General features: G+C 44.5%; 1 protein-coding gene across 2 annotated transcripts in view; it reads right to left on the bottom strand.

Annotated features, from left to right (window-relative positions):
* Positions 1–23,473, bottom strand: part of LOC149347512 (uncharacterized) — a 30,573-nt gene extending 7,100 nt beyond the window's left edge. The window contains exons 1-7 of one of the 2 annotated variants that reach the window (XM_089585595.1): positions 23,291–23,473; positions 21,633–21,790; positions 20,028–20,111; positions 17,487–17,603; positions 14,241–14,321; positions 7,945–8,027; positions 6,797–6,913 (exon numbers count right to left, since the gene is read on the bottom strand). In XM_089585595.1, the coding sequence (XP_089441721.1) occupies positions 6,797–6,913; positions 7,945–8,027; positions 14,241–14,321; positions 17,487–17,603; positions 20,028–20,111; positions 21,633–21,790; positions 23,291–23,422 (772 nt within the window). In that variant the 5' untranslated portion in view covers positions 23,423–23,473. Of the gene's footprint in view, positions 1–6,796; positions 6,914–7,944; positions 8,028–14,240; positions 14,322–17,486; positions 17,604–20,027; positions 20,112–21,632; positions 21,791–22,820; positions 22,936–23,290 lie in introns of those variants that run through there. The other variant, XM_089585596.1, reaches the window with a different exon arrangement.
* Between the last annotated feature and the right edge of the window lie 617 nt (positions 23,474–24,090).

The following is a 24,090-nucleotide window of genomic DNA, read 5'->3' as shown; positions in this document are numbered from 1 at the left end:
TTATCAACTTTGCTGAATCTTGCTTTACACAGTGGTAACCGTCCTGTTAATTTTTATCCATCCTCCCAAAACTAATCCAACCCTTTGCTTTCCTACTGCTCGCTGCAATGTCTTGAATTCAACTTCAAGCCTTAAAATTCTTTAAGCAAAAGGTGTCTTAACTTTCTTTAGCCATACAGCCCTGCATTCTACTCTGGAATTTGCAGCAAGTCGTAAACTCTTAATTACATACACAGTGAATTAATTCGATTGAATTTAATCAGTTGCATTTAAGTGAAAATTCAATGAAACACACACCACCTACTATGGGTGGCAGGTGGAAAAGTGGAGAGGGAAATACCCCCTGCACATTTTGGGGCCAGGGGGGAGAATGAAAGTGAGACGAAAAAGAGAGAGAGAGAGAGAGAGAGAGAGAGAGAGAGAGAAGGAGGGTGGGAGGATCAGATTTTGTTGATTCGCATTCGTATTAGGACGACTCGGCTTTCCTTTACGGCTGCCGATGTAGATGCCACGACCAAATGCCAGGTTGAATGGCTAAACCAAAGCTACAACAGCTTTCGCTGATTAATGCACTAAGCCGATAAGCTTAACTCCCCAAATTTTCCTACCTTTCTAAAAATTCTTTCTCACTGCACTGCAAACTTTTGCATAAACACGAAGACTTCAATTCATCACCTTGCCAAAACTAAACCAAGCATTCATAGCAGTGTCGAGCTGAATTCTACCAGTCGATTTGGAGTGTAGTGAAAAATTCACACCATGGTGACTGATTCTGCCACAGAGTGGCCAGATTCTATTGGACCAAAGAAACAAATATGCTCTGGCCGACAGGCCGATGGAGGACGTCGTGTCAACCAGTTCTGAACGATGGGTCTGACATCTGCCCACTATGCTTTCATTGTCAGCTGCGCTTATGAGTACACACAACAATCATGGCTTGCAACCGACTTGTGCGGCGCACTCCATTTTGCCACGCCTTACGGAAGACAGCAACTAAGACATCAGCAGTCGTGACACCAAATTTTTGGGAGTGTTGTTGCTTTGGAATGGTGAGTACGACATAAGTAAATATTGATCACCATGTTGAATTTGTCAGCATTCATTACACAATTAGCAAATTATTTTTTCTATAGTTTCAGTTTGTAGACGATGGCTGCGATGCCGCAAGTAAGAATGAGATCCCGCAAGGCATGCAAAAACTGAAACATAACTGCTGCTTTGTTGTTTTAATTCATTCAAGCTCTTACACTTCCAGAAGGCACAAGGGCAGCAAGCGAACAAGGAGCTATTATACTGCACTTTTGTATGCCTCACAGGATCTGGCACTCACTCGCGACATCTTTTGACTGCTGAAACCGAAACTGCATGGAAAAATAAATTCAATTGAAAGTTAGGTACTGAGCATTGGCGCGTTTCACATAGCGATTCGTGTTTACTGATGTATGACGCATAATTTGAAAGCGAAATAATTTGAAAGAGGAATTTTCCAGCATCATTCAATACACAATTAGTAATTGAATTCTTTTTTCTGTAGTTTCAGCTTCAGCTGCTTGACAATGGCTGCACGAAGTGAGAAATGAGGTGAGTGATGTATAGAACAGATAGGTTACAGAAATGTGGAAGTCACCCTCCCTGCAAAGCAAAAACCTTTTGTTTTTGGGTCATGCTGCACTGGATACTTCTATTGCAAGCCTAATACTCTGCATGTGCCTGGTGGGAAGCAGCTTGGCACAGCTGCCATTCTTCTCCCTGTCAAAGCACCTACGCATTACACATGCGTTGCACTTGTCAAGCTGTGGCGTAGGATAGCTGCGCTTAATCCCATAAAGGAAGGACGTGAGGTTCAGATTGAGAAAATTTCTAAAAAAAAAAAAAATTCAATTTTATAAAACATGAGAGTAAGGTCTTTTTAATCATATCCAGAAAAATGGTTTGGTTTTAGGTTTGGTTTTATCGGGTTTAACGTCCCAAAGCGACTAAGGCTATGAGAGACACCGTAGTGGAGGGCTCCGGAAATTTCGACCACCTGGGGTTCTTTAACGTGCACTGACATCGCACAGTACACGGGCCTCTGGAATTTCTCCTCCAAAGAAATTCAACCGCTGCGGCCGGGATCGAACCCGCGTCTTTTGGGTCAGGGCTCAGCTTAAGTTTAGGACAAAGCAGCGAGCTATGGAAAAAAAATATGACAGGCATAACGTTGAAGAGATCGGAAGCGGGTGGAGTGGATGAGAGAACAAACGCAGGCTAGTGACATCCTAGTTCAAATCAAGAGGAAGAAATGGGCTTGGGCAGGGCATGCAATGCGAAGGCAAGATAACCGCTGGTCCTTAAGGGTAACGGAGTGGATTCCAAGAGAAGGCAAGCGTAGCAGGGGGCAGCAGAAAGTTAGGTGGGCGGATGAGATTAAGAAGTTTGGGGGGTACAGTGGCCGCAAGTGGCAGAGGACAGGGTTTATTGGAGAGACATGGGAGAGGCCTTCACCCTGCAGTGGGTGTAGTCAGGCTGATGATGATGATGAGCAAAGTACTGGCTGAAATCTCCAAGAAAATGCCAGTTTTCTCTAAAGAGGTTTATGACCCGATTGCCCTGCCTGCAGAAAACATAGGATGACAATGGCTCTATGGATTTTCATGCAGATTGTTGCATTGCGTTCCTTAATTGAGGCTTTATGCAGAGATGTTCCTGTATTTCTGAAAAATTTTCTCATTTTCTCACTGCCACTAATTAGATATGATGACAATGGGTATATTATAGAAGCACAGATCTAACATTCTGAGTAAAAAAAATCGGGCTGGCAAAAATATTTGGAGATGTGATTGCATTAACCATTCATTTGGGTAAAACTTAAGAGTGACTGCAGGCTCCTATCCCATTTCGTTGTCATGTCAGATTTTCTGCAAGTTTAGTATGGCAATGATGCATGTAAAAATTTATAATTCCAATACTACTTACCGTATTTGAGTGAAACATTGTATATAAGCATTCAGTGGATTTCTGAACAAACTTGCCAAATTTCAATGCACTACATCAAAAATAGAAAATTTCGCCTTCATCCCGTACTCCCCTTCATTCACAATGGCAGCACAAAGTGGAAACGCGCAGGGAAGGCTCAAGGAATATCGCTGACTGCAGAAGTCTCCAGTGCTGCGCCTAATTTCTGCCCTAAAAACTGGACCAGCAGCCACAATAAGGGTTTTTTCTATGCAGGGAAGCTGACTTCCAGATTTCTGCAACACATCGTGGGCCAAGACCCGTGCTCAACAAACATTGCCTTCTACACTATGTGTCTTAAATTCTGAACCCTTTTCTTTCACCCTGCAGTAACGCCATTCCCACTCATGTCATGTTACAATAGAGAGGTGGCAGATGTTACCTGCAGGTAAATTCCAACAGCGTCGCAAAATAAGACAAGCGCCGGTGGTAGCGTAAAGGCAGAGAAAGCAGGATGAGCAAGCCTGGTGAAATTGCACGCCTTAGCTGGCAGTCGTGCTGGCGAGAAAGAAGAAAAAAGAAAAGGGCAGTTACTGGGCACAGCATCGCAAACACTGTTAAGGGGGGAAACTGGTCTTAGGAAAAATTTTTGTTAATAAAGCCACAATAATGGAATCACTAAGAAACATCTATTTCTGCGTGCTGATTCCAAAATGTAATTTAATTTTATGTAAAACAAGTCCTTGTGCACTTATATAATATGTTCTGTAACTTTATGCCGAAAGCTTTCAACAAATTTTGCTGCAGAAAACTTGCTGGGACATATGCCATTGGCTTGTCTTGACATCAAACTATGCAATAAGGGCAAAATTATTATCGTCCTATTGTAGAAGTTGAGTTACACGGTTTTGAATTTGCTAATTCACGAACGGGAAGAAACTGATGATTTTAAAATCCTATAACTCACCTTCAATAACAGGCAGGATGATAATTTCACCCTTGTTGCATAGCTTGATGTGAAGAGAAACCAATGGCATGCAATCTAACTAGTTCCCTGCAGTAGAATTTATTTGAAACTCTCGGCAAAAGTTACCTAACATATTGCATAAGTGCACAAGGACATGTTCTACATAAAATTAAATTACATATTTGTAATCAGCATGAAAAATATGTTCCCTGAAGATTTCATAGCTGTAATTTCATTAGAAAAAATTTATTTCTAAGACCCTCTTCCTCCCTTAACTGCCAGCGAGGACATTGTCTCGGGAGCAGTGAGAATGAAGAAAAGACCGTCAAAGACTCAGAAACGGTGACATGTTTGATTAGCGGTAGGTCCAAAGACAGAAAAAAACTGACAATGTTTATACTAAGCTGCATCATGCACTAAGCTCAGCAAGAGCTGGGCTGCATGTGAGCGGTGAGTAGATTTTTAATTTTTTTTTATTTTTGACTTCACACTTCATTTGTTGTTTACAGTGTGCACATACAGAACCTGGCTGACGCTGATGCTCCAGCTCCCGAGCACGACACTCCATGGCATCGCCCTGGGTCCCATTTTCATCTGTGTTGTGAGGTTAAAGAACCCAAGCAACCACAGATTACCGTCGGACGTACGAGCTAGATCCGAACGTCCTTTGCCGAGGTCACACAAACGAACACAATCCGACTTCAGATATCCATATTCGTACATCCGTCGGACGTATAGACAGTATGCGCTTTTGTATATCCGCATGAGAGGCGAGGTGTACGTCCGAGGGATAGACGGCTGAGTATATCCCCAGGATATGAGTATACAGCTTTTTTCTAATTTTTCATACGAAAATTCGCACCATTTCAGTATGTACAGTCCAACCTCGTTATAACGAAGTCGCATTTTGCGCGGAAATTCGTTCGTTATATCCAATATTCGTTAAAAAAGTATGCACTCAAATTCCCACAGAAAAGGTTGCTAATAAGCCCAGGTAAAGAGTACTTTAAGATGGACAGCACAGGGTTGAAAAAATGCACTATTTTTTAATTTAACGTGTGGTATAAGCATATGAAACCTCGCCTTGCATTTCGTACTTGAAAGCAAGAGGAAACTCACAAATCGGGCTGCTGGCCAGGTGCAAAAACTAATTTATTTAAAAAACGACGTAATCTTCGTTTGGCGGCACTTCACACTGTTTGACAGGTTATATTTCTCGACGAAATCAACACAGAGCAGCGCTTTCCCAATGTCAGCTGATTTGGCCACAGGTAGGTTCCCGAAGTACCCCCTGAACTTCCTGGCCATGTCAGCGGCCTCGGAGCTGCTGAGAGCTCGCACTTCGCCATCTTCACATGCATCGCTGTTTCTAGCATCATTTGCGGAAACCACCTGATCAGCAATTTCTTGGTCGGTCAGTTCGGGCGCCACAGCCAAGTTGTCATCTGCACAGATGAATTCCTCGAACGTAACGTTCGGAACCGCCAGCTGACGCCATGTCGTCTCGCCGAAATTGTCCGCTTGCCTCCCAGTTGCATGCGGAAGCTTTCTGCCTACTTCTCGCAGTTCTCGGCGCCAGCGGCTGCTTCTTCGCCAGACAAGACGTGGCAAACAATCCGATGGCGGTCATTAAATCGCTGCAGCCAGCCACTGCTTGCATGAAAGTCATTGTGGCCTCAGACGGAAGTGAGACTTCTCGCCTTCATTTGAAGGACGGCACCAGACACAGGCAGGTTACGCGCTATAACGTCCTTGAACCATGCAAACAAGGCATCTTCAACATCCTGTCTTGCTGTCATTCTTCACAGCGCCTGCAGAGTGGGCGTTTGAAATCTGCCTCGCGCTCAGGACAACCATCTTATCTAGATAGATAAGAGTGCTAGGCGCAACACCGAAGTCCGCGGCAATGACTTTTCCTTGCGCCCGCTGTCAACTGCCCTGAATATCTTTATCTTCGTTTCAAGCGAAACTGCTGTTTGTTAAGACGCGTTCCGCTACGGCGTCTACAGATTGAACTGCACAGATAGCGCGCGCGGGGCGCGGGTCGGAAATTGCGACGGCGGGGGTGGCCAAGGAGCGGGCGTCGGTTCGATCACGTGCCAGTCGCGTGCTAGGCAGCCGTTGATGCTAGATTCATTCGCTCTCCCTAGATGGCGTAGCGTGCGGAAGCGCGGGTGATTCAAACACATTTTAGGTGCGCGCGCTTCAAAAGATCAAAATTTAGCGTGTTTTAAGATTTTTTCCTTCTTGTTTGCGCATTTTGAGCCCCGTGAATACAAAAACTGCTTCGTTATAACCGATACAGTGTCAAATTTTGAATTTTTCGTTTCGTTATACAGATAGAACTCCCTTAGAAATAGAGCATGTCCCACCAAACTTTTCTTTCACTTCGTTATATCCGATAATTCGTTGTATCCGTGTTCGTTATAACGAGGTTCGACTGTATACTGTGGAGTATGTACTGGTGTATGTCCGTTGGCCAGACAAACATGTCCCTTTGGACGTCTATAGGACGGCCGACGGACGTCCGCCGGCCGGAACTGACGTAGGTCTCATGCACTGTCCTTCCAACCACACGCCAGCTTGCTGGTCATTGGTGCACATGATCAGGACACGTGCCATCTCCGCCCTCCCTTCCCATCTTACATCGCACTGCAAGTTCCTCTCTTCTTTCAACTCGCACCCTCACAGTGCAACAGAGCTACATGTGATTTGCAAGTGCGCCTTAAACAGCTCTTTCTGTAAAAATCAATAAATAAGTAAAAAATTGACTCAATGTGTGTTTATACTAGAGGTGGCCCTTTATATTGTGCACGCTTTGAAAGTCAGTAAAGCATGCTTCAGGACTTGAAAAAGGCCCCCTTGTACATCAGTAAAGAAAGTGAAATGACTCACGAGTGGCCCCTTCAATGTCTAGAATAGAAAAAGGATTGTCCGCTGACTCCTCCGGGCACACACTGGATTCTGCCCTGTCTTCCTCTTGCTCGTGTCTCAAGGTGCTGCTCAGTGGGGCTGAAGCCAAAGCAACAAACGCAGCATTAGGGGTGATGCAAGAGACATCCGAAACACTGCTAATCACAACAGTGCTGATGATGGGTACGGAGAGCTACCCAGACTTGATTCCTTCGGCAGAACTGAACAGAAGAAAGTGCAAACTTTACCCTGGGGTGCCAAGGCATTCAAAACTTTGCATGAAAGTCGTCAACTTCCATGCTTTTCATTCCTTAGGGTCCCTTGACTAGAGTAATGAAAACAAATATTTAACTATTTATAATAAGGAAGCAATCACTCATTACCATACACAAGTTATTAAGAAATAGATGATCACAGTATAAACAAATTCAGGTAATATTGACGATCTCTGAATGCCTAAGGACAATAATAAAACTATGCATTAAGACGTCGACACATACAATATACGTTGAGAGAAAAATCCAAAACTGCACCGTCAACTGCCAATGCAGCATTTTAATACCAGATAATTTAACCTGTTTTTGCTATTAGGGTCAGGTTTTGCATGAATATCTCTTTCACCATGCCTTCTGCATCTCAGGCTCCTGAGAGTTTGGCATTACTTTGATAATTATACTGGAAAAGGTCATGTCTGCCAGCAATTAAGCAGAAACAAAAATTATTCGCATTTTTACGCTTCATATTGCGGGTGATAGGCCGGACATATCAGGGTTAAACAATGCAAGGAAACACCGTGGCCCACTGTTTACTGCTTGGCAGTTTGACAACGGGATTTGTCGTTATAAATGTCCAGGTGAGGACTTGTCACAACATTGGTAGGTGAACCTAGGCTCTCATTTCTTCCATCATTAAGGTTCCCACTTTGAAAAATGATTGTGCCCCTCCTTCTACAATGGATCCCCATTAACTGCAACAAGCATTTTAGCCTTGTAAGAAGTAATATGACCCAACTACAATACTTCTATTCTCTGACCCTCTCACAAGTGACTCAAGCACCTACAACTTGAATTACCTGCCATCCAGATATTTGCTTAGAACAGCGTCATGAGTAAACATAGCCTCACACTCACCTCCATCAAGAAGGTCTGGCATCTTCGTTGCCTCTGAAGGGCTGAGCGTCTTCTGAAAGACGATGGAAGGACCATTTTGGGAACTGAAAGAAAAAAATGGAGGAGACACTTCAGCTCCACGACACAATAGCGTAATGGATTAACTCCCATACATGTAGAATTGGTCATTCTCTACTTCACATTCATAGATCACTCATAGAGGGTCCTCATACCCCTCCTAGCACAGTGGTGCAGCTGTTAACTCTTTCCGTACCATGGGGGAAATGGCCATTTTCTGAAGGTTTAAGAACATATTTTTTTCTGTTAAAACTTTTGCATTCAATATTTATTGCAATACCCCAAAACCGAGCTCAATAAAGGCGCTTTCTATTCATATAAGTTTAAACAACAAATTGCATGTTGCAACAAAAAAATTTATTTGCTAAAAACAAGATTTTAGGAAAAAATTGAACAAAACTTGCAAAAACACGCTTGTATTTAACATGAAAAAAAATGTAAAAAATTTCCTGAAATATTCAAAATGCTTGTTACTCTATTGGCCACTATCTAAAAAAAAAAATAATTTCTATCTTGAATAGTATTCACGCTACAAAACAATAACTGGAAACCCTACAGTTGTGCATCGGAGTGCGACCGGCCGTGTTTCAGGCTGGTTTCCATCATCACCGATGTGAAAACTCAATCATCTTCAGCGCCTTGCACCATTTTCAGGCTCATTGTTGCACAGGTCGTCGATTAAATCACTCGCAGACTAAACGGAGTCCTTAGATTTGCTATGTTTTAGTGCGTGTGGTGGGCATGTGAAGACTGCCAAGCGACTTTGATGGTACCGAATCTTCGGAGCGCGTTCAAGAAATGCCCTTTTTATAGGGGGAAAAAAACTATATCGGAAACAAAACTTCAGTTATCCGGCTACAAGCCAGATTCGCATCGTGCCTGTAAGCAACGCGGAAGGCTCTGAAGTCGAGCGGCGAAGGCGTCATCTGCGGGCAACATGGCGGGCAATGAGCGCAGGTCCACGTCCTCATTTCTTCGCAGCGAGTTAGAAAGTGCCCCCTCGCGGGACAACAGAAAACTACATCGAAAAAAGAACTTTGAATCCATGCCTACAAGCTGTATCTGCAGCGTGGTGATTAGCAACGCAGAAGGTTCTGAAATCGGAGCATGAAATCATCGTTAGCGGGCTAACGATGCACAATGGACGCGGTAGGGAAAGAGTTAAGCGTTGCGCCACTGCACTGGGGTGCCAGGCGTTGCACACCAGTGGGCCTTGTGCGACTAAGGTTGCTCTTCCCGAGCAACCAATCATGATGGGCATGATGATGGGCAGTTTGCTCACTCTCTGATGGACAGGCTGTGATGACAACACAAGGTCACGTGACCAAGAGGGATCACCCGCCTCCTCGATTGCTTCTCTGGGGACTTTTCGTGGATTTTTGGCCTGCAGTCAATGATGCCAACGACACTGGATTTTCTGTGACACGAGCTCCTTAAAGCTATCACGTTGAAATCCGCCGAAGCACAGTGAATTGTTTTGCACATTCTGGTCTCGTGGGGGGATTAACCCTTTAAAGCGCCGTTTTTTGTTTTGACTGAAATGCATTACTTTTTCACCTAAGTAGTATATTAAGGCCTCAAGAAAGGGAATTTGTTAGTTTTCGAATGTGAAAGACCAGCAGGTCGTTCTTACAACGATGTGGAGAATTCCATACAATGTGTCAGATTTGTAAGAAATGATAACATCGAAATGTTCTCGTGTGTCAGGTAAACACTCTAGGGATCGTGGAATCACTTTGCGTTTCGAAGATTCACATTACGCTCGAAACTGAGCAAAAACTATCGATGTTTTCACTCGCGGCGAAATCTGTCGGCACAAAAACGGCAGACAAAGTGCGACCTAGCTCACTCCTATGGGAAATATTACTGCATTCGCTATGCTACATGGTGCAAAAAAAGCAACTCATTTGCAACAAGAAGGGTGCTCAGTTTGACTGAAATAAAGAAATCACTGTTAAGTGCTCCTGTTTCTCAGAAAAAGCTGTAAGTTTGCCACTTACACAATTGTGTACAAAGCGCCTGAGCAAGCACCTGAGCATGGACATGCGGCACAAAAAGAAGGCAGGACTGAGCTGCACCCATCACAGCGCACAAATGCTTGATTTCATTCCTAGGCTGACAGGTGGTCCCATGCTGGTGCTTCATCATTTGCATCCCTGGACATGTTTTCTGACTGCATGGATGTACTATTGAGGACAAAAGTTTCCGGGACGTCAGTTCTTGGAAAAACGTTTATTGTAGATCCACCTTGCCACACAGTCGCCTGACACTGTTGCCAGAAAAAGGAGCATTTAGGCCTTTAACACCTTCATACAATATCAGGCATCTGGGTAGCGAGGTGGAGCTACAATAAACGTTTCCCAAAGAACTAGCGTCCCGCAAACTTGTGTCCTCCTCCCCTTGTTTGCCTGCACCTTGTTTGCATGGGTGTGATGCAGCAGCGTCTCAGGAACTGGGCTTGAACACATACAGTCGACGACCGATTTTTCGGACCCTCAAGGGACCGCGAAAAAGTCCGAAAAATCAGGCAGTCCGAAAAAACAAATGTGCCCCAAAAAAACGAAAATTATTGGTTATTATAGAGTTAGAGGCCGGAAAAAGTCATTGATGGTCTTCTGAACCATGCTTCGCTTGCGTGCCAGCAGGTCCGCCTGAATTTCGGCGAGAGTCGTCGTGTCGCCGTAAGCCGACGAAAGAGTTGCGACCGCTTGCATCAATTCAACTTGCGTCGGCTGCGCCGCTGCAGGCGAGTCGTCATCGTCGTCGCTCTCGGACTCAGCAAGTACCTGGCGAATGATTTCTTCATCCGTTAGCCTGGCACACAGTTCCAACTCCCTGTCCACGTCTGTAAACTCCGAAAACGAGACGGCCGAGGGAATTTCGACGCCTGCAGTGCGAAGGTCGTCGATGAGGTACTCACTGCCAGACAGCTGCTCGACGACACTATCCTCGTCCAAGACGGCCGATTCGCCATTCAAGACAAATCCCGCGTGGCGGAAGCAGTTGCGCAGCGTTGTGGGTGCCACTGACTTCCACGCATCGGCGAGCATGCTAATTGCTCCAAGCAAATCGACACAGTACGCTTTTCCACTGTCGAGGCACAACACCACGCGCGAAAGCAAGCGTGACCGATAGTTCACTTTCAGGTTGCGTATCACGCCTTGGTCCATCGGCTGTAGGATGCTTGTCGTGTTCGGTGGCAAGAACTCGACTCGCACAGACTTCAGGTTGTTTATGTGCCCGTGTGCAGCGCAGTTGTCGACGAACAACAAAACTTTGCGGCCTTCTAGATCAAATTTGCGATCTAGTTTCCTCACATAGCTTTCAAAAAACTGCTGTGTAATCCATGCCTTCTTGTTCGCCTCGTACAAGACAGGCAGGGACTTTACGCCTTTGAAGCATCTCGGAGATTTTGACTTGCCGATGACGAGCATCGGCAGTTTTTCTGTCCCCGACATATTGCTGCCGACCATAACAGTCACTCGCTCCTTACTGTGTTTCCCACCATGGCAAGGGTCACCAGCAAAGGCGAGAGTCTTCTCTGGCATAAGCTTAAAAAAAAGTCCGGTCTCGTCGCAATTGAAAACGTCGTCCGGCGAGTACTCCCGTAAGAGCGACTGCAGCTTTTCACAGCGGTAGTCCGCAACGACGCTCAGGTCAACGGCTGCACTCTCGCCGCACAGTTTCTTAAAACCGAGATCAGCACGCTTTTTGAAATTCCTTAGCCAGCCATCGCTGACCTTACACCCTTCAATGTTCATTTGAAGCGCCATCGTCTCGGCTTTCTGCTTGAGGAGGGGACCGGAGACGGGAACCTTGCTGGCCACTGTTGACTTCAGCCATACAAGGAGGGCCTCCTCGAGCTTTGGATAGGTTCCTTGGCTCACATTTTTCTGATGACAGCCAGTAGACTTTTCCGCCGCCTCCAAAATCTTCTGCTTGTTTTTCATGTAGTCCGAAAGAGTCTGTTTGGAAATTTTAAACTCTTTCGCGACGTCTGCCTGTGATCGGCCACCTTCGACGAGCTTGATGATTGCCGCTTTCTTCGCCATCGACATTGTGGCGTACTTGCCTCGCTTCATCGGAACTCTCGAGGCCGACGACATCGATTTGTTCTCCATTGCGAATCGGCACGCTTGGCTGAGCAGCCGTCGTCGGGAAGTTGTCACACCAAGTTCGTTGAGTGCCTCCTCGCTGCCACATTGCACGCAAAAAATAAAAGTTCCGGAAACAGCGTCTTGAAGAACCGAAGCCGACTTAATCAAATGCGAGCCACAGTAGCGATAGAACGTGGTTTTCGCGTCTCCGCAGCACGACTACGGCTAGGCCTACTCGCTGAGCTTGTCAACGCACGTCTAACACAAACAGGCAGTCGAAGGAAGAAGAAAAAAAATAGCACGGCGTTACGGCAGTGACGTTGGGGAAGCGGAAGTTGCGAGCATATTATAGCCTCAATCCAGCGTCCGGTTAGCTGAGGAACAGCCATGCAAGACCGCCACCGGTTTCGAGGCTACAGGAGGAAAATGTAAACAAACAAGATGGCGGCGATACAGCTCGAATTGCGCGGCAGTTGGCCGGGCTGACGCTTGGAAAGTCCGAAAAATCGAACAGCCCCCCCTAGAGTGTCCGAAATTTTGAGCCCCGTAATACATTGACTTTATGAAGTATGTCCAGGTGCCGGGAAAAAGTCCGAAAAATCAAGCATGTCCGAAAAATTAGGCGTCCGAAAAATCAGTCGTCGACTGTACATAGGCTACAAGAAGCAGCTATGAGTTTTTTGAGCTCCTTTCGGCAGAAGCTAAGGAGAATAGAAGAACATGATCAGCGGAAAGTGACAGAGTTCTGGACATTTCTGCTGTGCCCGAGCCCAGTGATAGTGAAATCCACAATGGCCAAAGAACTGCACGAGAAGCATTTCCTGGTGCCTCAAGTTGGTTCTTCGGATGCTCGTTTTACCGCAGCATCATGTGTCCCGAAACGAGTTCGCATGGCACCTGCTAGGTCACTCTGTACAGCAATTAAGCAAACTCTATGGAGTGAAGCAACATGCACACTTGGCAGAGCAACGCCTGGACCATGGCCCTTTAGGCAGCGTTTGTAAGTTGTCTAGGGAGAGCCATAAAGCTGCTGGGGACTTCCAGGAAGCCACTGAAACAGCTGAACTGACGGACGATGTGTGATGCGAGAGAGATGTAACAGCTGCGTGGAGCAACACAAAAGCTTCGAGTCACCCTGGAATGATGCATCCAGTGTAAGGCAAGAGAGTAGCAATGCATATAATCTTGAACATGGTCGTGATGGACAGTGAACACCAAAGAAAAGAAAAGCAGACATGCCTCCCTCTCCTCCCCGAGGCGAGTACTTTGTTCTACACGACTGGATGTGCCCAGGACGTCCTGCCTCAGTGTAATTCGGTGTTCAGTTTAGATTTATACAAATATTTTTGTTAGTTGCACAAGAGCGAAAGCAGTGATTGTGCACCACACAAGCTTAGTGTAAGATGTGAAAGCCATATCAATGGCCATTGAGATTTGCTATGTAGCAGCGACACAACTCTTTCGAGTTCGATAGCGACTGAGAATCTCAAAGGCTCTCGACTCGATGGCCATTGAAACCCACTGTGAGACAAGGGTATAACTGAAAGAGGCAGACCTACACAGCTTTCACAGAGCTCAACTGCTATGCAGGTTCCACCCGTCTGAAGATTATAAAACTCCAGGCAGAAGCACACCACAATAAAATTTTCTCTCTCTCTCTCATATCAATAATTTTCAGTGGCTAACGACTCAGCCTACCCACCACCAAGCTACATCTGTGATAGCTGCTCATAAATGCTATAACATCACAGCAATCATGCAGTGGCTGTGTAATGGCACGCCAACATTATCTAATACTGGCCAATATTGGTCAGCTACAGTAACTGATTGGACGATGTCAGCCAGTGTATGTCAGTGTAACTAATGTTGGCAAACCACTGTAACTGACAAGAGGTTGTCTGTATGCCAGTACACCTCCAAAGTTGCAGGACTAATAGCAAAACTAGTCCATCAAGCAGACAAATGCTGCCAATATGGGGCAACATGAATAACCCGGCCCATGAGTGCCAACTTTTTAAATGGTGGAGCTAACATTGGCAGTACATTGGATAAGAAGGGTCATAATAACATTGACCCAAGTAGGAAAAGAACGGATTATGTACTACTGGCAAATTTCACACATAGTGGCTTCAGCACACTTACGTGACTGGATTTTCGCTTCCACCAGGCTCACTCTTGGCAACCACTGTGCCTGTAGATACATCCCCTTGCTGTTCATCTTCACTGGAAAAAATAGCACATGGTTTAGCATGGCTAAGCGGGGAATATCGTTAAGGGGGGAAGAGAGTCTCAGAAATAAATTTTTATTAATGAAGTCACAACTATGGAATGTGCAGAGAACATGCATTTTTCCGTGCTGATTCTAAATATGCAATTTAATTTTATGTACAACAAGTCCTTGTGCACTTACGCAATATGTTAGGTAACTTTTGCTGAGAGTTTGAAAGATTCTACTGCAGGGTACTTGTTAGAGTGCATGCCATTGGTTTCTCTTGACATCAAGCAATGCAATAAGGGTAAAATTGTCATCCTGCCGGTTATAGAAGGTGAGTTGTAGGATTTTAAAATCATCAGTTTCTTCCCATTGGTAAAGCGGCAAATTCAAAACCCTGTAACTCAACTTCTATGATAGGCAGGATAATAATTTTGCCCTTATTGCATAGCTTGATGTCAAGACAAGCCAATGGCATGTGTCCTAGCAAGTTTCCTGCAGCAAAATTTATTGAAGGCTCTTGGCAAAATGTTACATAACATATTATATAAGTACTCAATGACTTGTTGTACATCAAATTAAATTACATATTTGGAATCAGCACGCAAAACTAGTACATGTTTCTTGAAGATTCCATTATTATGACTTCATTAACAAAAATTTTTTTTCTAAGACTAGCTTCTCCCCTTAAGCAGCCCTAGTTATGGCAGGCACTGGAGATTCTTACGTGCAAAAGACATTTGACGTAAAGGCGCCAAAAATACATGCACTTTTGAAAAGCTTGCAGACAAAGCAACCGTTCAGTGCACGCAACTCTTTGAAATAGCCAAAATTTGTTGGGCCCCAGGGTTGAGAGTTACTGCGTTTTCGATGTTCTATGGTGAGCTACACGCCTCTTCATAAATAGTGAGACTAACAGTAATAGTTAAACAATAATTAAATAATATTAATTAACCAGCCTACTAGTTAGCATGTCTTAGCTATATTGGGATGCACAACACCCCTGACAATGCTATGCAGCAGAAAAATGAGCTCTTCTAACTAAAAAAAAACGTTTTTGAAAATTGCAGACCACCTTAAGTGAAGCATATGGGATACTATAAATGAACACAACTTAAGAATGAAGTGGCAAATGTCTCTCGGAGGAGGCTGTCCAACCAACAGTGTTGACTGGCTGTCATGACTAGATATCGGATTTTAGGCAAATGCCTATTTTTTTCAACGCTTCTTAGGCGCACCATTTTTACATATGAGCACGAATTAGCTGTTGACAATATGTTTAAAACTCTCTTTATAGTGCCTATAAATGCCTAGTTTGGGTGTCAGTGCCTATAAATGCTTATTTCCGACGTCGGTGCCTAAAAATGCCCTATTTTACAGAAAAGGGGCCTGAAATACGGTGTGGTTTTGTTTTCAGATTCTGTTTTCTTTCGAATCCATTTCGGTTTTGAGTAGAACACACACGTGGCAACATTAGATGACCTCATCAGTTGGCTGTGGTGAACACTGCACCTACGCCGGCTGTGTACACAATACCAACCACGTCAGCCAAAAATTGGCTGTTAAAGTGGTAGTTGACCAGATGGCACCACATTTCGGAAAGTATATACGGAGTAAGTTATAGGTTCGTCCAAATAATTCCCATTGGTTCCAATTGAAACCAACTGTAAAATGCTCCATAAACCTGCTGGAAACAGTTTAACCGATTAAAATTTCCACCTGGGTAACCTGCCTTATTTTCGTTCCTTGTGCCCCAGCCGCATGCCATCTTCACCAAATGGCATTTGGCGGTAATCGTGTTGGAGCAGGCCACACTAGACAGCTGGCAGTCGTGCTTGCATACGAAAACGGATGGAGCACTCAGACCACAGAGCAAATGACTAAAAAAAAAAACGGCTTCTAATGTTAGCACCTTGCTTAAGGTCCCAAATAATTCCTGCTGTGTTTTTGTTTTATTTTACGGCAGATATTGTGCGCTGAAGTTCGGAACTGTGTGCACTTTTGATAACGTTTATGGTGCCTGTTTTTCTCCGTTAGGTGCCTAAAATGCAGTTTTAGCCGCCTATTTATGGCGCCTAAAACGTGTTTTTTAGTGCCTGAAAATCCGGCCTCTAGTCATGACACAGAGGTTTAATCCCTTTACCTGCTAGTGTGACACTGAATGTGACTGACAGGTGCAAGGAGATTAATCGCGACATCAGAAGAATTGCTCGACTCCACTGGATGGAGGGCTTCCTTGGAGAGGAATTTGCTGCTTGATTCTGGAGTTTAATCCATTTATTGCTGCTACGAAAATTCACTAAGACAACTTTAATAAAAAAAAAGTAAAACACCAGAGGACGTGACAACACATATAAATGCAACCATTAGCAATCTCTGACTGCAGACTGATTAAAACTCCTGATGTTTCAAATGGTTTTAAAGTGTGCTTGACACTTTTAATAACTTCTTTATGTTCAACTAAAAAGCTTCGCACTGAGAGGCACAAAAAACTTGAAGAAAAAATATTGGACTGCAAAAAAATCATACTACAAAATGCAGAACAATCACTATACCGTGACAGAGCTTTCTGATGAAAAAATGATAAACCGCTTCACTTCAGAGAAAACTGGCATTTTCACGAAGATCTCAGCCAGTTTTTTGACGTCTGTTGTCACAAAAACACCTTTTAACGTCACTTCTAGGCTATTTTAGGGGAGACATTTTTCTGGGTGTGATTAAAGCACCCTATACCAAATGTAGTGTTTTATAAAATTAGATCTTGTTCCCCCCCCCCCCCCCCCCCTTATGGGATTAAGCACTGCGCAGGGCATGAGGTTTGCAGTAGAAGTCGCCAGCACTGCATAACCCAAAAACAATGGGCTCTTGCTTTGCAGGGAAACTGACTTTCACATTTTGGTAACCCATTTATACTGGGTACATGATTTAACAACTTTGAAAGTGCACTTCTTCAGGGGCCACTTAACGCAGCCTGAATTTTCTAGAGTTTGATTTCTCCCGAAAGAGTACTTGAGAGGGCAGACAGCATTTTATCGACCCAAGCTTTGATTCTAATTTGACTGGTTTGTTCCTTAGTGTCCCTTTATATCCACAACAACAAAATACTAACACAGCATATTGTTACCAAGATTTTAGAAAGCAAATCAATGAGGCCACAAGCCAAAGCAATAGCTCACAATGTCTGGTCTGAAGCTTCCAAAGTCTCGTCAATGTTTGTCTGGTCTCCTGCATCAAGTGTGTCCATTGAAGCTTCGCCACGTGATGAGTCCACTGAAACTGCCGAGCTCGAGCCGCTGCAGGTAGGGAGAAGAATGTTTGTTCATTGGCAAATCTCGACATATCGCATCATCATCATCAGCCTCACTAAACCCACTGCAGGGCAAAGGCCTCTCCCATGTCTCTCCAATTAACCCTGTCCTTTGCCAGTTGCGGCCACCGTATTCCCCCAAACTTCTTAATCTCATCTGCCCACCTAACTTTCTGCCGCACCCCTGCTACGCTTGCTTTCTTTCGGAATCCACTCCATTTCCCTTAAGGACCAGCGGTTATCTTGCCATTACATGCCCTGCCCAAGCCCACTTTTTCCTCCTGATTTCGACTAGGATGTCATTAACGCGCGTTTGTTCTCTCACCCACTCCGCCCGCTTCCGATCACTTAACGTTACACCTATCATTTTCCTTTCCATAGCTCGCTGCGTTGTTCTCAACTTAAGCTGAACACTCTTTGTTAGCCTCCACGTTTCTGCCCCATAGGTGAGTACCGGTAAGATACACCTGTTGTATACTTTTCTCTTGAGGGATACTGGTAAACTGCCATTCACGACAGGAGAGAACCTGCCATATGTGCTCCACCCCATTCTTATTCTTCTAGTAATCTCCCTCTCATGGTCCAGATCAGTGGTCACTCCCTGCCCTAAGTAGACATATTCTCTTACTATTTCCAGCACTGCATCACGATATGGCAAGCGACAGAAATGAATGGCATTTGCTACTGGCCAATCTGGAGCAGTTTCTCTATCTCCGTTGTGGAGAATGCGCGTTTCGATGGCCAATCTGAGGTTGCAGTGTTTCGGTGTTCGTTTTGGGATAACTCGCCCTGCAACACTTTTTATTGGCCCATTGAAGAAGGTCGGATTTAACTAGAATAATGGCTGAAAACACACTAGCCCATCAGTTAACCCTTCTGTTGCCACGGCAAGTTTTCTGGCACACAGTGAGTCACCCTAGCAGTATCATTGGCTGCAGAGTTGATACAAAGGCCTAGTCAGGTCAACTGTGCCTTTCTAGTACAAAGTGGAAATGTAAGTTGCAGTAACATGCATGTCTCTGAATGGCTGAAGGCCCACTTCTGCGCCCTGCATGCCACACTTGCTCTTAAAATTCTTGGTTCACAGCAAGCTAGGACACAGCAGCAGTCGACAAGAGCCACTTTGCCATTTAGGTGATGCAGTATTTGTCCTTGCAAAGCCATTAGTTGACAACACTGAAGTCGCGGCACAACAGAAAACAGCCACAGTCGCAAGGGTGCATGAGATAAGGAAAGCCACTGTATGAGAAGACCTCAATTCTTATTATAGCTCTCTTAATAGAGCACACGAAAAAGTAATTTTCATGAGAAAATGTTCTTCCAATATTGGCCTCCTTGCCTATACAAACCCAGTCCAATATGACAAAAACCTTTTCAGGGCCCTTAATGTCACTCAATAAGTGAGAAAGAGAAAAAGTTAACCAAGGTGAATGGCCACAACAGACAAGTCTTGCCACAATTCTAGTGCACAGGTCTCACTATACTCGGATAGAATTCAGGAATGCGACAAAGACCCCTTTCAAAGGAGGCCCTTTTGTCGATGGGGCCGACCGTTTATCACGATGTTGCGGCTAATCCCCTAGCATGACACTGAAGGCCTGGCAGATGCCTCCGTAAAATGGGATTAGCTGCGACATATAATTATAAACTACAAGCACTTGAACATAACTTACCGTCTATTCTTTCTTTAGCTAATGTTACCCTAAATGAGCTTAAAACATACTTTGTTTATTGTTAGGTTGTACGTACCTCTGTAAACTGTTATCATTTAAGCATACTGAGTGTTCAATTTGCGGCTTGTGTTCAAGTTTGTACCTGGTGTGGCTGCAGAAATTGACTTATGAACTCATGTTAAACTGGTTACTAATATGTATCTCTTCACAATTTCATGTTGCTTAAATATTATTGTCAAATCACAATGATCCAGTTATGTGCGTCTCATCGTCTACTGCCATTATAGATTGGTTTAGTTTATGGGGTTTAACGTCCCAAAGCGACTAAGGCTATGAGGGACGCCGTAGTGAAAGGGGTTCGGAAATTTCGACCACCTGGGGTTCTTTAACGTGCACTGACATCGCACAGTACACGGGCCTCTAGAATTTCTCTTCCAAAGAAATTCAACCGCCGCGGCCGGGATCGAACCCGCATCTTTCGGGTCAGCAGCCGAACACCATAACCACTGAGCCACCGCGGCGGCACTGCCATTATAGAGGTTCCTGGGCACAGTCAAGCTGTTTTACTAACATCTTTTAGCCCTGTAACCTCTGCAGGATGTATTTTTCTGCAAAAATAAATTGAATTGAATTATGACAACCACTCGACGCCACTGGCTGGGAGTGTCTCCTTTTAGGGAAGTTCGCCGCTACGTTCTTGAATTGTATCTCAGTACAGGTACTTCACAAAAGCTTACCTGGATGGAAAGGCATTAGGCTGCTCGCTTTCAGGCTTGACAAGCTCAAGGACCGCCATGGGTGACACACCGACAAATTTAAGCCTGGAAAAGTATAGAGGAAAACATTTCACCAATGCCACGACAACAATGTATGGACACCTTTGCCAAAATAAAATGCATATGAAAGCAGCGCCAACTTCACTATTCGTGAAGCACATTAAAGATGGGGCAGTGCTGTCGTAGCATGGCATGTGATGCAATTTCTGTGCAGTCTCTCATGGCCTTGAATAGGATTCCATTAACAGAGACACGTGAAAACGCCAACTCTACTGCAATGCACGAAAGACTAAGTTCCTTCTTTTCTTTATTACACCAAGGTTTTCTTCCTCATTCTTTACTGTTGCATACAAACATGCCACTGCTGTCACCTGACAACAGGTGCATGAAGCGTTGTAGTCTTTACTCAACAGACACGACTGAAGCTGGCCTGTATTGATAAACTACTGCATTATATCAATGAAGACTCTACTTTCATCAAAAATGGACACTTTTTAGAGTTAGAGAAGGCCGCCGAAAAATGAAATACATGTGGTGCCATTATTGGCTAATACCGCAAATGATGTGCTCTGCGTCAACACAGTATCTTGGGTGCAAATCTCAGAGGCTATGCTCCATTTCATACATAGCAAGCAAAGCTGATACTGATCACTGCATCATCATAGACCACGCACTCACTAAAACTGCAAACTTTGAGGAACTTCTGTGACAGATGATGCATGAAACTCAAAAGAAATGGCACGAGAGGTGAGGAAGTGAGCAGTCACATGGCAAGAGAAGCAGTTAGTTTTTTCTTCAATTCTTGTACCACACACAGGGGTGAATTAAAGGGGGAGGGAGCCCCTGGCCTTGGGTGAGAAATATTCTGCAGGAAAACCACATCTGTTCAAATTTCTTTGACCAAGAAAAATCAAGCTATACACAGCGAAAACAAGACGCCCTCTTCCCCTTTTTTTGGTAAGGACGCCAGAGTTCGAACAGACTGGCGGGAAGATTTTTAAATCCAATTTTCCCAAAAATCGGCTCCTGGCCACCAATGGAGCTCCTGCATTACTGCACTTTTGAAAGGAAGAGCTGAAAAACAAAATCAGTTTCTTCATGGACAGACGTCTCAGCAAAAAACCACTATTATTCATTGGCATTGGGACACTAGAAGCAATGGTCCCTCTGTCTGGCTGACATCAAGAGAGTCACTTTGCATAATTAAAGTCAGAAGCAAAACTATTATTAAATTACTCGTGAACTACCAGGTAAAAGAAAATATTGCACTAGAGGAAAGATGCTAATGAAAACACTTTTGAGAGGAAGTATCATGGCCTCTCATGGCATGAGAGGAAAACAGCTTGACAACTGTAAATTTGCCTGTGAGCTTTACACGGTCTTGAATGAGTACTCTCACAAGTTTACTGACGCCCGATGCATGTGAAAGATCATTCGAAAGCTGCATGTATATAACATCAAAACTTTTCACCCTGGAGACAACACCCATGAACAAACCTCAACCAGTATGACCTCCTTCAATACAAAAACATGCATTGAGGCAACCTGTGTTAGATCTTTACTTACGTAGACTGAGGCGGTGGACTAAACAGCCCAGCACTATCACCTGGAGCGCTCAAATCTGGGGCAGCTATCTGAGTGACATGTATCTTTGCCTTGTTTGGCACCACGTCGCCGGGAAGAAGGTCCACGAGGTCATCCAAGTCAGTGTCAAACATTTGAACCTGTGACAGAAAGAATACAAGACTATTACCACAGACTTTACTCAGTATGCCAAGTATGCATGGCAGAGCATTCAGGGGACATAAGTGGAGTGTTACGCAGGGCTCATGTATGTTTAGGATATATAAATGCTGGAGTCTGCTGTGCGCAGCTATCTCCTCACGTCCCACAGAATATACATCACTTTAAAAGTAATATTAAGCCCATCACATACAGAACATTTTGTTGAATATGCTATAAAAATGAGTGTCCCTTTATACTTTCCTGCGCATGCGGTATCACTGTCTGCCAACAAGCAATCTCTCGTATCACTTTTTGTAATTCGGAGGTCGTGGGTTCGGATCCCACCGGCCGCATGTGGTTGTTTTTTCTTCTGCTTTTCTAATCAATTAGCTTTAAGCGATAACATATTCAGTAATATTCTAAATCAAACAACAGCACAAAATAAATAAAACAATTAAAAATCCCCTGTGTCCTTTGGTTTCTGTGGCTGTTGGCTTCTCTCATATTTATAACGAGCCCCTCATTCCCCTTTCATTGTTTGCTTAACAAGCGAGGTGAATAACAAATCAGTTGCCTAACAACACTACTATATCCACACTTAAAAGATAAAGATATGGCTTCTATCTTTTTCTTTTCGTGCTGTACCCAGAAAAAAAAGAGGGACTAACTTGGGCTTGAACAAAGTATCGTTCGAGCCTATCGAAGACCGTGTGTGGCACCGCACATGCGCCTTTCAAGGTCACGAGGCTGAATTAAGCAGTTTTATGCCCCTGTTACACGGGCGTTTTCTACGGCAGTTCAGTTGACCGCCAGTTGAACTGAACGGCAGTTAGCAGGGCAGCGCCAACTGCCGTTCAAATCTCAACGGCAGTTGAGTTCGACTGAGATCGGGGGTCCCAGTTGAACGGGCAACTGACAAGATGGCATCCAACGGATAAAAAAATTTCCCGTAGTGGATTGTTTTGGCTCAGTGTACTGCGGCAAACTAAGAAAACCCTCCAGATAAAACTGGAAACGCATTAAACACACCCAGGCATAGCGCGTGCGTCGAGCAGTCGAAGTGAGAAAACACAAAAAACAACGACGCCGACCAGCAAACCGACCCACGTCGGGTAGTCCTGGCTACGAACCTACATCGTCACGCAAATTTTTACCCAAAAGCAAACAAAAAGATACACAAAATTTGTTATAGGAAAAAATATGTACAAGAACATCATTCACTACGCACAAAAACAAGTGTATACGCTGAATAAATAAATAAATAACAAAAACTTGATGCTTTGCCCACCACTTAAAAAAAGTTCCGAAGTCCCTGCTCAGTATCAACACCACGTGCACGGGGACAACAAACAAAAGGATGGCTACGAGGTTTCACATCGAAGCGACACAGGCTATGAGGGACACCGCAGTGGAGGGCTCTGGATTATTTTGACCCCTTGGGGTTCTTTAACGCGCCCTGACATTGCACATGCAAATAAAATGAGTGCAAAGGTGATTACCAGGGTGTTCTCGGAGTCGACTTCGATCATATCAGCCAAGCCTGCCAGTAGTTCGTCGTAAGTTCCAGTACGAAGCTTGAGCTTCCGTCTTCTGCCATTTTGTAGTATGATGAGACAAAATATGTCTGCCATTGTCGCGAAAAGGGCCCGACCCACAATTTTCAGACGTAAACTCTGCGCGCACCACAACACCTGTTGTTCTGGCCAGTTCTGGCTGCAAATGCAAACTAACTACTCGCGGGAAAAGGACCTGAGATCAGTGTTGCCACCTCGGTTCTGAGTTTTGCCAACACAGGAAGAAAAATTGTGAAAAACCGGCTAAATATTCTTTAAAACTTCTAAGATAGCCGGTGGACCACTTGATGTAAAAAAAATACGCAGTGAATTCTCTGCACGACTTACAAAATTAACGTAAATGTAACGATGTGCTACTTACGGCACTACCAGACGCAGTAGCAAAATCGAAACCGGTGTCCGCAGTGACATCGTTTGAAACGGCGTCCGCATTTTTGGTTTGGTTTGTAGTCGTGGTTTGGTGTATGGGTACAGTGCTCTAGTAATATGGGATTTAACGCCCCAAAGCGGCTATGAGGGACGCCGTAGTGAAGGGCTCCGGAAATTTCAACCACGTGGGTTTTTTTTAATGTGCATTAACGTCGCACAACACACGGGCCTCTAGAATTTCTCCTCCATCGAAATTCAACCGTCGCGGCCGGGATCGAACCCGCGTCTTTGGGGTTAGCAGTCAAACGCCATATCCACTGAGCCACCGCGGCACCAAAAAAGGAAAAAAAAAGCCT

This window comes from Amblyomma mixtum, chromosome 4, assembly GCF_055824585.1.
Source record: "Amblyomma mixtum isolate Tamu chromosome 4, ASM5582458v1, whole genome shotgun sequence".
Lineage (NCBI taxonomy): Eukaryota > Metazoa > Arthropoda > Arachnida > Ixodida > Ixodidae > Amblyomma > Amblyomma mixtum.
The sequence above is the reverse complement of the archived record's forward strand: the minus strand, read 5'-3'. Positions and strand labels throughout refer to the sequence as shown.